The 12,918-nt window shown below is 62.0% G+C and overlaps 4 protein-coding genes across 4 annotated transcripts; 1 reads left to right on the forward strand and 3 right to left on the reverse strand.

Annotated features, from left to right (window-relative positions):
• Window positions 1–60: 60 nt before the first annotated feature.
• Window positions 61–459, reverse strand: TRAVEDRAFT_42464 (uncharacterized protein; the record flags this gene model as incomplete). Its single annotated transcript, XM_008034050.1, has 1 exon — window positions 61–459. One exon carries the CDS (start codon window positions 457–459, stop codon window positions 61–63), a length of 399 nt encoding a protein of 132 aa, XP_008032241.1.
• A 180-nt stretch (window positions 460–639) lies between these two features.
• TRAVEDRAFT_111663 (uncharacterized protein) lies at window positions 640–1,180 on the reverse strand (the record flags this gene model as incomplete). The annotated part of the gene is made up of 2 exons (XM_008035063.1): window positions 640–1,078; window positions 1,134–1,180. The coding sequence occupies 2 exons, from the start codon at window positions 1,178–1,180 to the stop codon at window positions 640–642; spliced, it is 486 nt and encodes a 161-aa protein (XP_008033254.1).
• A 6,957-nt stretch (window positions 1,181–8,137) lies between these two features.
• TRAVEDRAFT_42466 (uncharacterized protein) lies at window positions 8,138–9,234 on the forward strand (the record flags this gene model as incomplete). The annotated part of the gene is made up of 4 exons (XM_008034051.1): window positions 8,138–8,337; window positions 8,393–8,445; window positions 8,511–8,669; window positions 8,726–9,234. 4 exons carry the CDS (start codon window positions 8,138–8,140, stop codon window positions 9,232–9,234), a joined length of 921 nt encoding a protein of 306 aa, XP_008032242.1.
• A 2,608-nt stretch (window positions 9,235–11,842) lies between these two features.
• Window positions 11,843–12,912, reverse strand: TRAVEDRAFT_42467 (uncharacterized protein; the record flags this gene model as incomplete). Its single annotated transcript, XM_008034052.1, has 2 exons — window positions 11,843–12,369; window positions 12,609–12,912. Coding segments are annotated over 2 exons (831 nt in total), but the record flags the coding sequence as incomplete, so codon positions are not given.
• Between the last annotated feature and the right edge of the window lie 6 nt (window positions 12,913–12,918).

Raw genomic sequence — 12,918 nt, forward strand, 5'->3', positions numbered from 1 at the left:
TCCTCGTCCCTCCCAAGCTCTCCCGGGTTCGCGCGCTCCTCCACAAACCTGCACGGCAGCTCAAACAGCATCGGCTCGCTCGCGCTCCCCGTGACGCTGCCCGCGATGGCCCCCGCCGTCGACGCCCCCGCAGCCGTACCGCGACCCGCGCCCGGCGGTCAGCGCGTACTTCACGATCGCGTGTGCGAGCGCGACTGGGGCGAGTCTGACGCGCTTCACGAGCGCGCCGGATGTGTTCTCGGTGAGCCAGAGCTGGGGGTGGAAGTCGAGCTCGCTGCGCGCGGAGGAGTATCTGGAGGTCGATGCGGAGGGCCTGCCTGCGGCGGTGGTGCTGCCTGCGAGGAGGGAGGTCAGTTTGCGGGCGACGGTGGTGCTGGGCGTTGTGTGAGGGGCCTGTATGCGCGTTGTGTCTGTTGTCGAGTTTGCACGAGTACTGTTACTAATCGGTTTGTTGTACATTTTGTCTTGTTTCCTCTTGTATCACGACCCTGACACGATTATTCTTGATGCGCTGACCACCGGCCGAGCATTTTCTCGTACATATACACCGTCCCCTACTGTACATACCGCCGGCCATCCGCACCGCGCGGAAATGAAAATCTCTAAACATACACACCGGTGCTTTCAGTCACACAGGGTTCATCGCCTGCGTTTGCCCTTGTTGGCATCGAGCACCTCCTCCTTGCGCGTTTCCACACGCTGGAGAAACTCGACCTTCTCGAGGTACCCGCCCCCGCGGCGGTTCGCCTCCAGCTCGTCCTTCACCCCTGAGGTGTCCTCGCCCTCGACGTGGGCTCGCCAGTCCATGGCCGACTTGTCGAGCGTGGTGAGCTTCTTTACGGGCTGCTTCTTCGGGATCGCCGCGAGCGTGGTCTTCGGCTTCCGGGGGCCCGGACGCTTCCCTGGGCCTGGAGGTTTCGCCGGAGTCGCAGAAGAGGAGGCAGTGGGGGCAGCGCTCTCGCTGGGAGACGCAAGAGGTTGTTCAAGAGGCGTGGTAAGTTTGCCGTCGTCATCGAAGGGCTTCCACAGCGGCCATTCTTTCGCTTCGGGCGAGTCCGCGGGGACCTCTTTGATCTCCCTGCGGAAATGAAAGTCAGGACAAGGTCACAGGAACGACTGGGTAGTCAACGCACGTAGCCTCCTCCCCCGCGAACCTGTATCGCTTCACGATCTTGACCATTTGCGGCGCCGCGGGGGCCGAAGTGGCTTCAGGTAGCGGTGGTGCGCTCAGGGATGCCTTGAATGCTGCAAATGCCTCGTCCGCCTGTCTGATCTGGGCAACTCAGGCGGCTGATGAGCATGCACGGGAGAAGGGGCGCACTGCTTCTTGTCCGTGTCCTCCGAGGATGCGGCCCCCGACGCGTCCGTGCGGGCGCGCTTCGGGGCGCGGGCTTCACTGTCTGAGCCGCCATCCGGGCCTGTGCAAAGCGTATCATGAGCCGCAAGAACAAGCCGCTCTTTATGTGGTCGTCACCTATGTCGTTCGGGGGTACATAGTCCGAGTCGTCGTCCGAGTCCGATGTCATGGCAAAGAGGCGGTGGTGGGGAAAGGCAAGAAACGGGAGCGGAATTGCCGCCGTCTTCGGGGTCGCCCATCAAACTTCCCTTGCCAGTGCTGGCAACTTTTCTTTACATACCTCGACCTCGACCTCGACCTCGCTCCTCTCTGTCTTTCTCTCACCGCCTGGGCCGTCGTCATGCCCGTAGAGGCCAGCGACAAGCGCCCGTGTGTGGCTGAGAAGCAGGTCCGATGACGTCACGCGTCTGTCGTCTCGCGGTGCGCTCTCTGCTCTCTCTGCTCCCTCTGCTCTCTGACCGCATCCAAACCGCCTTCGACGCCACCGCACTGGCGCTCACACCCTTCCAACCGTGTTTTTGGCGGGCAGCTCGCGTCGTTCCAACGCTCAAAGTCACGTTCTCGCCCGATTGCGCTCCTCCTCGCAAGCGTTCTGACCGTGCTCGACCGTGCTTTTGGCGGAGAGCTCGTCCTCTCGACTGCGTCCCAGCGCCGCCCTTCAGTGCATCCGTGGCCTTTGCAGCCTGTCCGCCGCTCCTTTCCCTCAGTCCCGGCGCCTGCTCCGCTTGCAAATGGCAAGTCCTCTCTGTTACTCACTCGGCGTATCCGTCTCTCACACCGTTCTAGTGCACACAGCCCAGCACAGCGATGCCTTTCGACCTGCCTGCCGCACGCCCGCGCTCACTGGAGTACACCCCCAGGCATCCTCCCCCGCACAGCGCACGGTGCAGCGACCGCGACCATCACGCATGCAGCTCACCGTCGTACATTCGCGCGTTAAGTGCGGACTCAAACTAGAGCGCGTCAGTGACGACATCCTTGAAATCGCCCCTCCGTGATTCACTGCCCCGCCCGCACACCTCACCGCCCCTCTCTGGAATTCCGCGAGGACCTTGCTAGGACTCTGACGACGCGTCCTGCCAATGTGCGAACACGCCGCACGCATACTGCGCCCGCCATGCCTCTCCCAAGGCACGAACCCACTGCCGACCTCCGACCGCCTCCCAGCCACCAGCACGTCCCGAAACAGGACGCTGGGCCTCAGGACGTTGCTATCTAGGACTGTGTGTAATTCCAGCCCGCGCCGACGCGAATGGCTCTGACAAGGTTGCGATTACAGCTCCTCCGTGCGCAGAAACGCGTGTCTACCACGCCGCCCGGCCCCGCCTCGCCCCAGCGCTCGCATGCAGCATGCCCGGGAGTATCACGACCGCTCCCTCCGTTGTCGACGCCGTACGACCGCGTCTCCGCCGCGCACGCCACGCCGCGCCCCGCACGAGCACGCCGACGTTGTGCCCCGGCGACGCGTCTCAGGCCTTCGCGGACACGATGACCGGCTCCCGTGGACCAGGACGCATGTGGCCTGCGCGTCGCCGCGCGAGATCGATATGTCCATTTTCGTGTGCAGCGCCCGCACATTGCGCGTCCCATGGCCGTCCCGCCCCGTGTTGCCATGCAGCCGCTGGGCCAGATCACCGCTGGGGAGACTCGCAGCGATCTGTGCTGTCCGGACGTGCTCGCGAAGTCCTCGACCATGTCGCGGCGGTCGTTCTGCGGCGAGACGATCGTGCACACATTCCTGAGCGCGCCGTGGCGCGTACGTCGACTTTGGACTTCTTCTCACGGGTGCGGCGCAGTGGGCACGTCATGGGCCGGCGTATGATTTTGCACGCACTCAAATCACTTTGACCACGTCGTTTTCGTAACGAACTGCTCAGTGCACGCCAGCCCCGTCGATGAACGATAATCTATGCTGTCGTGGTCGAGAGCAGTCTCTCGTGCTAGCATAAGGGTACATGTACGTGACTATTCCTACACTAGAACCCCGCCCTCACGAGTTCACGGCCAGACACCTAAGCTACAAAAGTGGCCGTCTCTGCCGCCGGGGACACGTTCCTGCCGTCGCAACTTGGCACCTGTTGGACGACGTGAGCACATGAAAAGCCCGCAAGCTCAACTGATCTGCTTACCTTCCCCCGCCCGCACCGTAGCTCGCATGGAGACGACTGCGCCGCGACGACAGCACCACCGCAGCATAGTCAATAGCGCATCTGCACAGTACGATATGACCACTCACCACGGTAGCAGGAGTTGCCCCGGCCCCGCCGACGCGGTCAGACGAGCGGCGGTACGGTGCGGCGTCGGTGACGGTAGAGTTGTGCGAAATACAGGAAAGACGTCGACGGCGGCGTGAAGGAGGAGGCGGAGGGGGAGACTTGGTGAATGAGCTCGCGGCCGTACGTCCACCCTTTTATCCCCTCCCCGCACACGCTCACGCGAGACTGACGCACGGGCCAGGACAGGATGCGGTGCATCCATCCCGCTGTATCCGCCTGGGGCGACCGCTGCTCGGGGCGGCGTTGCTGCGGTCTCCAGTACGCGCACATCCGAGCACAGAAGATAGCCCTAAATTGGACCGCGCCGCATCCTGCTCGATCTGCGGCCGCGACGACGCCGCATGCCAGGCTCCAGGCCGCCGACCCACGCTCGCCGCGCAGGACGTCTCCACGCCGACGTGCGCATCTCGCCATCCCGTCGCGCGGACGTGGCCTCGGACGCGGACACGGGCGTGCGCAGGGACAATACCGCGCGCGGAACACGGCTGGGTTGAAACGCGCGACCGTGTTGACGGCAGGAGGGGCGCGCGTATCACGCCCGTGCTGTGGGTCCAGGTCTGCGGCGCGCGGGCGGGCGAGCCGACGTCGTCTGTATCCACCGCCGCTTGGTGCAGCTTCGAGGAAATGGGCGCGGCGGCGATCCGCCATCATACGACGGGATGGGAGGGGCAACGGTGAGAGGTGGCTGGGGCGTTTTCACGACGCCGCAAGACCCGTCCTTCCTGGACCGCGGCCATAGTTCGTACGGGGAGGGATCCTCGTGAGCGACCACTGGCCATACGCTTGTGAGAGACGCATCCCGCGTGTTTGCCAAACAGCCCCCCGCTCGACGCTGTGTCCACCCCGCTCGACGCCCTCGATCGGACCGAGGCGGCCTCGGGCACTCGTACGACGGGATAGGCGGGATGGAAGGGCCTCTAGCGCGTCCGCTAGTCAAGGCAACCCTGCGCCGGCTCGTCTGCCTGTGCGCCCCCCGGGCCACCCCACATCTGCGCGATTGGCTGGCATTTCGAGGCCGCTGTTGCCGCACGAGTGAGGCGGAGGCGGAGGTGGATACGAGCTGCGTGCTGATCGGACGGTGCCCGGCAATAGCACCAGCGGCGGACGTTCGCGGACGGAAATTTCGGGTGAAGCACGAACCTGGGATGCGCCGTAATGTCCGCTTCGAGCGCGCGCGGATCTGCCTCGAAGGATGGGTCGCGACGGGCTGCGATACTCCGGGGTCGCCCCTGGCCGTGGTGAGTACACCACTGCCCCCTCGAAACGATCTCGAGAGTGGCTGATTGTGTGGGGGACCCGCGCGGATCGTCTATGCAACGTCGTGTTGACGGTCGCGTCTGCCTACGAATTCTGGCTCGACCGTCGGTGCCGCCGCACAAGCCGAATTTGGGGCCGGCTTCTATGCGTGTCCGAGCCTTTGCGCCGGGTTCCTGCTTGCACGTACGCTTCCGAGGGCACACTCGACGAGCGGCGAGTCCAACTCGGATTTTCCGTCATACGACAGGATGCGCCTCTGCTGCGCTACGTAGCTAATGTATGAAGACGGCAGAATTTACGCACCATCGACATCGCAGTCGAGGACTTGCTCAGTGTCGCGGCGGACAAGACTCGTGCGCCGGGCCTGCCCCGACGTTAACGTGCACACGATGCAGCGCCGAGAGAGCCGTGTACGGCGGACTCGAAGCACGTACACTTGTGCGCATGCAGGACATTGCTTGGACCGCGACCATGTCTCCGATGCGATGCTCATCCCGTCCGTGGCATCTGCGAGTGTGTCTGAGGTGAGTGCCTGCGTCGTCTCGCTCTCCTACGCTCCTAGCTCACGATGAACGTGTTTGACAGAGTGAATGCCTCGCACGCGTCGCGCAGGGCTGCCATGCTCGGCGAAGCCGCGGGCGCGACCAATCAACTCGTCTACCCCCGCCATGAAGCACGGTGTCCAGTCGGGGTAACGCCCCCACGCCTGCACGGCATTTGCGGCGCTCGCCGCGCCATATTCTTACTTCGTTCACCATCGCTTATAGCTACTGCGCGGTGTATCCGAGTCTTGACTATTCTCTCATGCATGTAGATTACCAGCGCCCCCGGTATGCCAAATTCCGAAATGCACCCGTGCCTACAACCAAGCCATCTCCGCGCAGAACGAAGGGTGCGTCTCTAATTTGTATGCGCCATACGCTGCACTCTGCAGTACGGCCGTCCGTGTCGATACCGGCTCGCTTTAGGGTTGCTCGAGAAGCTGCTTCAGTGCAGACCGTCCAAATACCCCGCACGCCACGGCACATCGTTCACGTTGCCTAGGGCGCATAGGGCACTGCTCGATTAGTCCCGCGCGTCGCTAACTCTTCGCACAGTATGCCAGACACCGAACGCAAACCGCCGTCCTGCGTCGTCGTTCTCGTTCAGGTGCACATGAATATGTTCAATTCCAGCTATTTCGCGACGAGATCATGGCTGCAGGCACGTCCCCGATGCGTACTTACTACTCTCCCACTCTTGCCAGAGCCCGCGGAGATGGCTTCTGCGCTTGCGTCCGGTGCGTACCTAAGTTATGTGCATGTTGACGTCGCTAACACCGCTATACTCAGATGACATGAATACAAAAATGCGGACAATGTCTGCCACAGCGCTCGCCTTTGTCCCAGAACACGCCCGTCACCTCGCGTGGGCGCTCTCAGCCATTGGGGACAACACCGACGCTGTATGAAGACGTCGACCACGTGGGGGCTGCACAGTGCCCGTGCCCAGGCCGACATCCATGTCGACGATCTCGCGCTCCAACGACGCTCTCTGGGACGTTCAAACCACGACGATACGATTCCGTGAACCAGGGGGCACGCCCCCTGCGCGTTTCGTCGCAATCCGAGGAGGTTTATTTTCGTCAATTTCGACTGACTTCATGTGCAAGTTCAGGAAAACGACGGTAAATCTTGTGTTCCGCCACGCTCCCGTCCCGTAGCGCCTCAAGATTTGGCAGGTACATTCAGTGGCATCCTCAGCACTGTCCTACGGTGCGTTTGAGCGCGCCCGGGCACTTTGAATTCAGTCATCTCGCAACAGGACCGTATTTCTGGCGCGTAGCCATCAAGCACCGGACGCGGTGGCAGCAACCGGCGACAATGTTGATGAAGTTGTCGATGCATCGAATGCGACGCAAGCATGCGCAGCAATGCTACGGGCTCCGCAACAGATGCATAATAAGGTACGCGCAGCGGTCACGTCGTTTCATTCGTGCCAAGGGCTTACGTTCGCCCAGCTTCGCAGACCGCGTACACGGCGCCAGCACTCGTCGTAGAAACCCGCATACCGCCTCGACAACGATCCCGCAACGTCTTCTGTGCACACGGCAGGCCCGTGTGCTCTCAAATGGTACCGTCGGGGGAGGGTGCTCAGGTGATTTCACCCTCAGTGATTAAATGGCGCTGCCGACGGACTCGCCTGGATTCGGACAACGGTGTAATGTAAAGCATGTTTGAATAACACATATTTGTGCTCGCAAATGTGTTCAGACACCTTCCTCGAGGTGTTTAGACGCACTCTTGCCCTCGGCACAATAGGCGACGTGCTCTTGGGATGGAACACGAAGGTACACAACCTGCTCTTCTACTTCGCGCCGGAAACCTGCTGGTCTCTTGCACGTCGAGAGGTGCTAACATAGACCCTCGCCGCGACCACAATTTCCGCGCTCGCGCTCACGTAGCATCCAGGCACGTCGACCAGAGATGCACTGTTGGAGCGCGAGATCTGGGGTCCGAAAGCATGTATTTCCGACGCGAAACAGTGGGTGGAGAACCACACAGTGGGCGGCCGCGGCGTCGCGTCCATGTTCGTGCCCATGGCAGGCCGGAGCAAGCATTCGCACCCGATGCACCGGCCCCCGGCGAAGAAAACGAGCGCTGTGAGCTCCCAAACACCGACAATGCGACGCGCCTCCACGCAGGCGCGCCGAAGCTACGGACGGGGCGCAGGGAGATTAGTGTCGCGAGCGCAGTGTGCTGTGCCATAGACGTGTGATTTGATTCGCACGATCACCCGACATTCGCTCATTGCACGCATGAGATGGGCGGGTGCGGGCATGCACGCCGAATGCCTATCCCCAGAGGGTGGCTTGTAACTCGTAAGATGGTGTGGATAGTGCGGAGGCCGGACACTGGATACGTGCGGGGGACACTTGTCGCCATGATGATGACCGGGACATGGGACACAAGATGGCGGCGGAGACTCGAATGAGGGTGCTCCGGAGGGAGACCCATGGAGACGGCAGAGCCTGTGGCTTTCGAAACAGGGCAGCACGGACGAGGCCTGTGATGTAGCACTGGCAACGAACAAGTGCGGCACATAGCGAGATCGCCGACAGGACGTGAGAGTAAAGGTGTTCTGTGGCAAAGAGGATTAACTTGGAGCAAACATATTCCGAATTTGACGCACCGGACGGGGCGCTCGCCGCTCACTTTCGCTTGCGGTGACCCTGCCGCCGTGTCGCATCCGCAACGGCTCCGCCTGCATGGAACCGCAATTGCATCCTGTGGTGCGCGAGCGACTTGATGAAGAGCAGATGCAAGCGTCATCGCAATTTCTCGAATGTGCTCGCCGCTCTCTGCTCGCGTGCTCCTTTCGTTCTTTACTCCTGCCTTCTCTGTTCGACGAGTTCTGCCCGGCTCATACGCCCCTTCTGCGTGGTCTGTGGGCTGTGGGTCTCGGTAGGTAAGTAGACGCCACCATCTGGTAGTTCAGACTTCACTCACACTCGCGCTTGCAGGTCTCCTGCATCGTTCGGCCCGCGATCGCCTCTTGCCTGGGTCCGCTCTCTGAGTTCGTCCCTTCGAAGTAGTACGGTGAGAAACCTGTTATTGTCAGTGTCTTGCAGTTGTCTATAGTGCTCACCTCAGCTCTTGCCTACCGGGAAGGCAGCATGACTCGCCAGCGCCCCGCAAAGTCCACTTTCCACACGCTGGGAGACACCGCCCGCGGTGCATACGCACGCAAGGAGATGCAGCTGCGGAGCGAGGTGCGAAAAGGGCTGAAGCAGAAATTAGGTAAGTAACTCGCCGGATACGGAGGCGCAGGCAGCTCGTACTCACGTATGTATGAGTGAGACGCGTCGGCGACGTGGACCCCAAGGTGTCGATGCATTGGACCGTGAGCGGCCTCTGTCATAACATCTACCTTCGTCACCGCCTCAAACTGGTCGGGTGGCCGAAGGGGATTGTTTTCGGTGACTTGAGCAAGACGGTGACCGGGCTGGACCAGATCTCGATACTCGTTGAGGCGCTACGGAGCGGGGATCTCACGTTCGAGCCTATCTCGCAGGCCGAGTACGATGCCGCTAAGCAGAACCCGCTTCTCGCGGCGCCCACTCACCTGAACTGTGGCCTGAGGCCGCACCCGAGCCGCGACGACATTGGGCGGCGGCGAGGGAGCAGCAAGGTCGACCCGGCAATCTACCCGCCTCGACATGTGCGAGATGGGCCGAGGTCGTCGAAGGTGGTGTCGGACGAAGCAGAGGCGAGGGCAGAAGGGCCGGAGGAGCCTCACGAGTTGTTCAAGGGCGGGCAGCTGTACGCGGGGCCGCGTCCTGGCCGGTTGCAGATCTTGAACTGACGGCGATGGGGTGTTCACACAGACCAGCAAATGTTCTACTATACATTAGACAGTTGTAATACGACGTCCCAGAGCGAACAAGAGGCGGCGCGTCGAGCGAGGGACTCCGCGGTCGCAAGAGATGGTGGTGGACATGAAGGAAGACGCGCGCGCGTGCATTCCTAATCGGGATGAGATCCGCGCGGCGGTGCACTCACATCTGGCGTCTATTCTGCCCCTCCTCTCCCGCACGTCGTGCATTGCTCGTCCGAGCCCTTTCCGGCATCGCCGGCTTTCTGTTCATGATATCAGCCCTTCCAGCAGTGGTTCTAATGTTTGAACGAGGTGACAGCGCGTGCTGGACTACGCGGCAGTGCCAATGGCGACTAAGTGAGCTCTAGACCACCGGGAGGAACTGAATCGGCTGCGCGTGTCGCGTATTTGCATGCAACGGCTGCGGAAAGAATTGGTGCGGTGTACAAGATGTTCTGATGGATACCCAAACGTCCTGTCCAGCCCCATTTGTGCTGGGTCGGGTGAATATCTTGAGGAGCAATGTACCTGCTCCTGAAGGTGTTTACCCACCTTGCTCACAATGTGGCTGAAAGCAGAAGCTTTGTGGCTGAAGCGACTTGAGTAAGAGCCCAGTGATGAACTAAGATTAGAGCAACGTAAGGCCAAAGTGTTAAGCGAGAGTGCCATTCAAGCAAGCGGGTGATATTTCAGTACAAATGACCATCAGAAATTACTTGCCAGCCTGATCGGATGCGCTTAGCTGGAGATCACACATCCCTCTCAGACGTGAACTGACTTAGGTACAGGCGGGTCGCTCGTGTGGCCTCCCACGCTCCCGTCTCCCTCTCCCATGCCATCTCCTCCTCCTACCCAGGGTCTCTCCTCAGCTGGCACCTCCTGATATCTACTGCAGATGGTGAGTAGCAGGCATCTCCACCACTGTGAGATCAGCACACTTACCAGTTCGGACAGCAAGGTTATCAGCTTGGGGGCCTAGGGATAGCATGAGCAGATGACGGCGGTAAGATCACATTCGGACATATTTGAAGGTAAGTGTATATATTTCCACAGTGTGTGTACATGGCATACTCACAGGACGCAGGACACTCTGACATGGTACCACCGACACACCATTTTCGCATGCTCACGTCGTGTGCATAATCCCACCCGCGCGGGACATGTGCACGGCCGCGCCTCATCACGCAGGCCCCTGCCACTCACCGACGGTCGCGTGCATCCCGCCACAACGCTCGTACGCGCCCTCCCTTCACACGACGGGCGAGCCGTGAACGGTTCGGCGTCTCGTTCCCGCAGCTCACGCGGCGTCCGGCGCATCGGCCGCGCGAAGATCCCACGCCCACCGCGAGGAGGAGCTGGGTGGAAGAGGCTGGCGACGGGGCGTCGGTTGCTGCTCGCGCCCGGGCGCGGTCCGTGGGCGCCTTCGGACGCGGGGCCGCGGAGACAACACAGTACCACTGCGGCTGTGCAGGAGCGAAAGGTCGGGCGAGGTACGCGGGGGCGCGGGTCGATCGTGGATCTCGCGCCGCTGCTGCGACGCATCGACGGGGCATGCGCCGAGGAGACGGTACGCGATGCGGGTATGTTCTCGAGAGGGCGTCAACGCCAGGGTGGTCATCGTGGTGCGCGGGGCGCGGGGCACTCATAGTCGACTGTGTGCCAGCGGGGACAGAGACGTACCGCGAGGAGGTGGCATGCAAGGCGGAGGCGGTCAAGATTCGCAACGGTGAGACTGGCCACTTACCTTTCCTCGGAGACGGGGGCGGGCCGGATCTGCAGGGAGGTCGTGAGGAGGGCCGAGGCGGAAAACGTGAGAGACGGTGCGCACTCTTCCTATTGATTCTCGACTCGATGCCAGACTGAGCGCGCGCGGCCAGCTAGCCTGGAAGCCAGGATGGCGGAAACGGACCGGGAGAGGGCGGCGGGCCGGAGTACGGGAGGGGGGAGGGAGAGACTCAGAGAGATCGCGAAAGGCTGTCGAGAGTCGAGAGTCAAGAGACGGATCGCCGCTCTCTCGATGTCAGGGCCAGCGCCTAATCCAGCCGCGGCTACGGTCCCAAACGCGCCTTCGGACGTGCGCGCAGCACGTACGAGTGTGTCTTAGTGTCTGAGGGCACCCAAGAAGGCCGAGCGCGGGGTGAGTGCTGCAACTTCTCTTGATTTCCACGGCCGAGGGCTGATTTCGCGAAGAGGCAGAGTTCGGGCGCGCGCAAGTACGAGCCGCAAGCAGAGGAGAGCCGACGCCGCAGGGGGGCGCGAAGTCGAGTACATCAGACAGACAGACGAGTCGCGGGGGTGCATGTCGTATGTAATGTACAGTAGCACGTCGTGGTCGAACGCAGAGAGTCCCGCGCCCGCGCTCGCGAGCTGTGTGCCCGTAGAGTGTAGACGCCCGCCCGCGCGCCCGCGTTCTCCAAGTACGCACTCTGCGCGCGGCCTCCTGTGCTGCATACGACTTCACCGCACTGTGCAATATATCCCCACTAGGCACTCCGTGTACTATACAACCCCCATTCAACTCCCTTACCAAGCTGCTCTCTCCGGTACTCCCATGTCCGCGAGCAAGGCGATTCCAGCGTCTACCGTACACGCATGTCTACCTCATCGCGAGCGGGAGCACGATCTTCTCGCCACAGTCCGCGGTGCCGGGCTCGCCTCTCGCGCGCACCAGCACCACCCCAACAACCCCGAACTCGCCCGCCCGGTCGGCGCTATCCTCGTCCCTCCCGAGCTCCCCCGGGTTCGCGCGCTCCTCCACGAACCTGCACGGCAGCTCGAACAGCATCGGCTCGCTCGCGCTCCCCGTGACGCTGCCCGCGATCGCCCCCGCCGTGACGCCCCCGCAGCCGTACCGCGACCCGCGCCCGGCGGTGAGCGCGTACTTCACGATCGTGTGTGCGAGCGCGACTGGGGCGAGTCTGACGCGCTTCACGAGCGCGCCGGATGTGTTCTCGGTGAGCCAGAGCTGGGGGTGGAAGTCGAGCTCGCTGCGCGCGGAGGAGTATCTGGAGGTCGATGCGGAGGGCCTGCCTGCGGCGGTGGTGCTGCCTGCGAGGAGGGAGGTCAGTTTGCGGGCGACGGTGGTGCTGGGCGTTGTGTGAGGGGCTTGTATGCGCGTTGTGTCTGTTGTCGAGTTTGCATGAGTACTGTCACTAATCGGTTTGTTGTATATTTTGTCTTGTTTCCTCTTGTATCACGACCCTGACACGATTATTCTTGATGCGCTGACCACCGGCCGAGCATTTTCTCGTACATATACACCGTCCCCTACTGTACATACCGCCGGCCATCCGCACCGCGCGGAAATGAAAAATCTAAACATACACACCGGTGCTTTCAGTTACACAGGGTTCATCGCCTACGTTTGCCCTTGTTGGCATCGAGCACCTCCTCCTTGCGCGTTTCCACACGCTGGAGAAACTCGACCTTCTCGAGGTACCCGCCCCCGCGGCGGTTCGCCTCCAGCTCGTCCTTCACCCCTGAGGTGTCCTCGCCCTCGACGTGGGCTCGCCAGTCCATCGCGGACTTGTCGAGCGTGGTGAGCTTCTTTACGGGCTGCTTCTTCGGGATCGCCGCGAGCGTGGTCTTCGGCTTCCGGGGGCCCGGACGCTTCCCTGGCCCTGACGGTTTCGCCGGAGTCGCAGAAGAGGAGGCAGTGGGGGCAGCGCTCTC

The sequence above is a fragment of the Trametes versicolor genome (genome assembly GCF_000271585.1).
Source record: "Trametes versicolor FP-101664 SS1 unplaced genomic scaffold TRAVEscaffold_1, whole genome shotgun sequence".
Classification (NCBI taxonomy): domain Eukaryota; kingdom Fungi; phylum Basidiomycota; class Agaricomycetes; order Polyporales; family Polyporaceae; genus Trametes; species Trametes versicolor.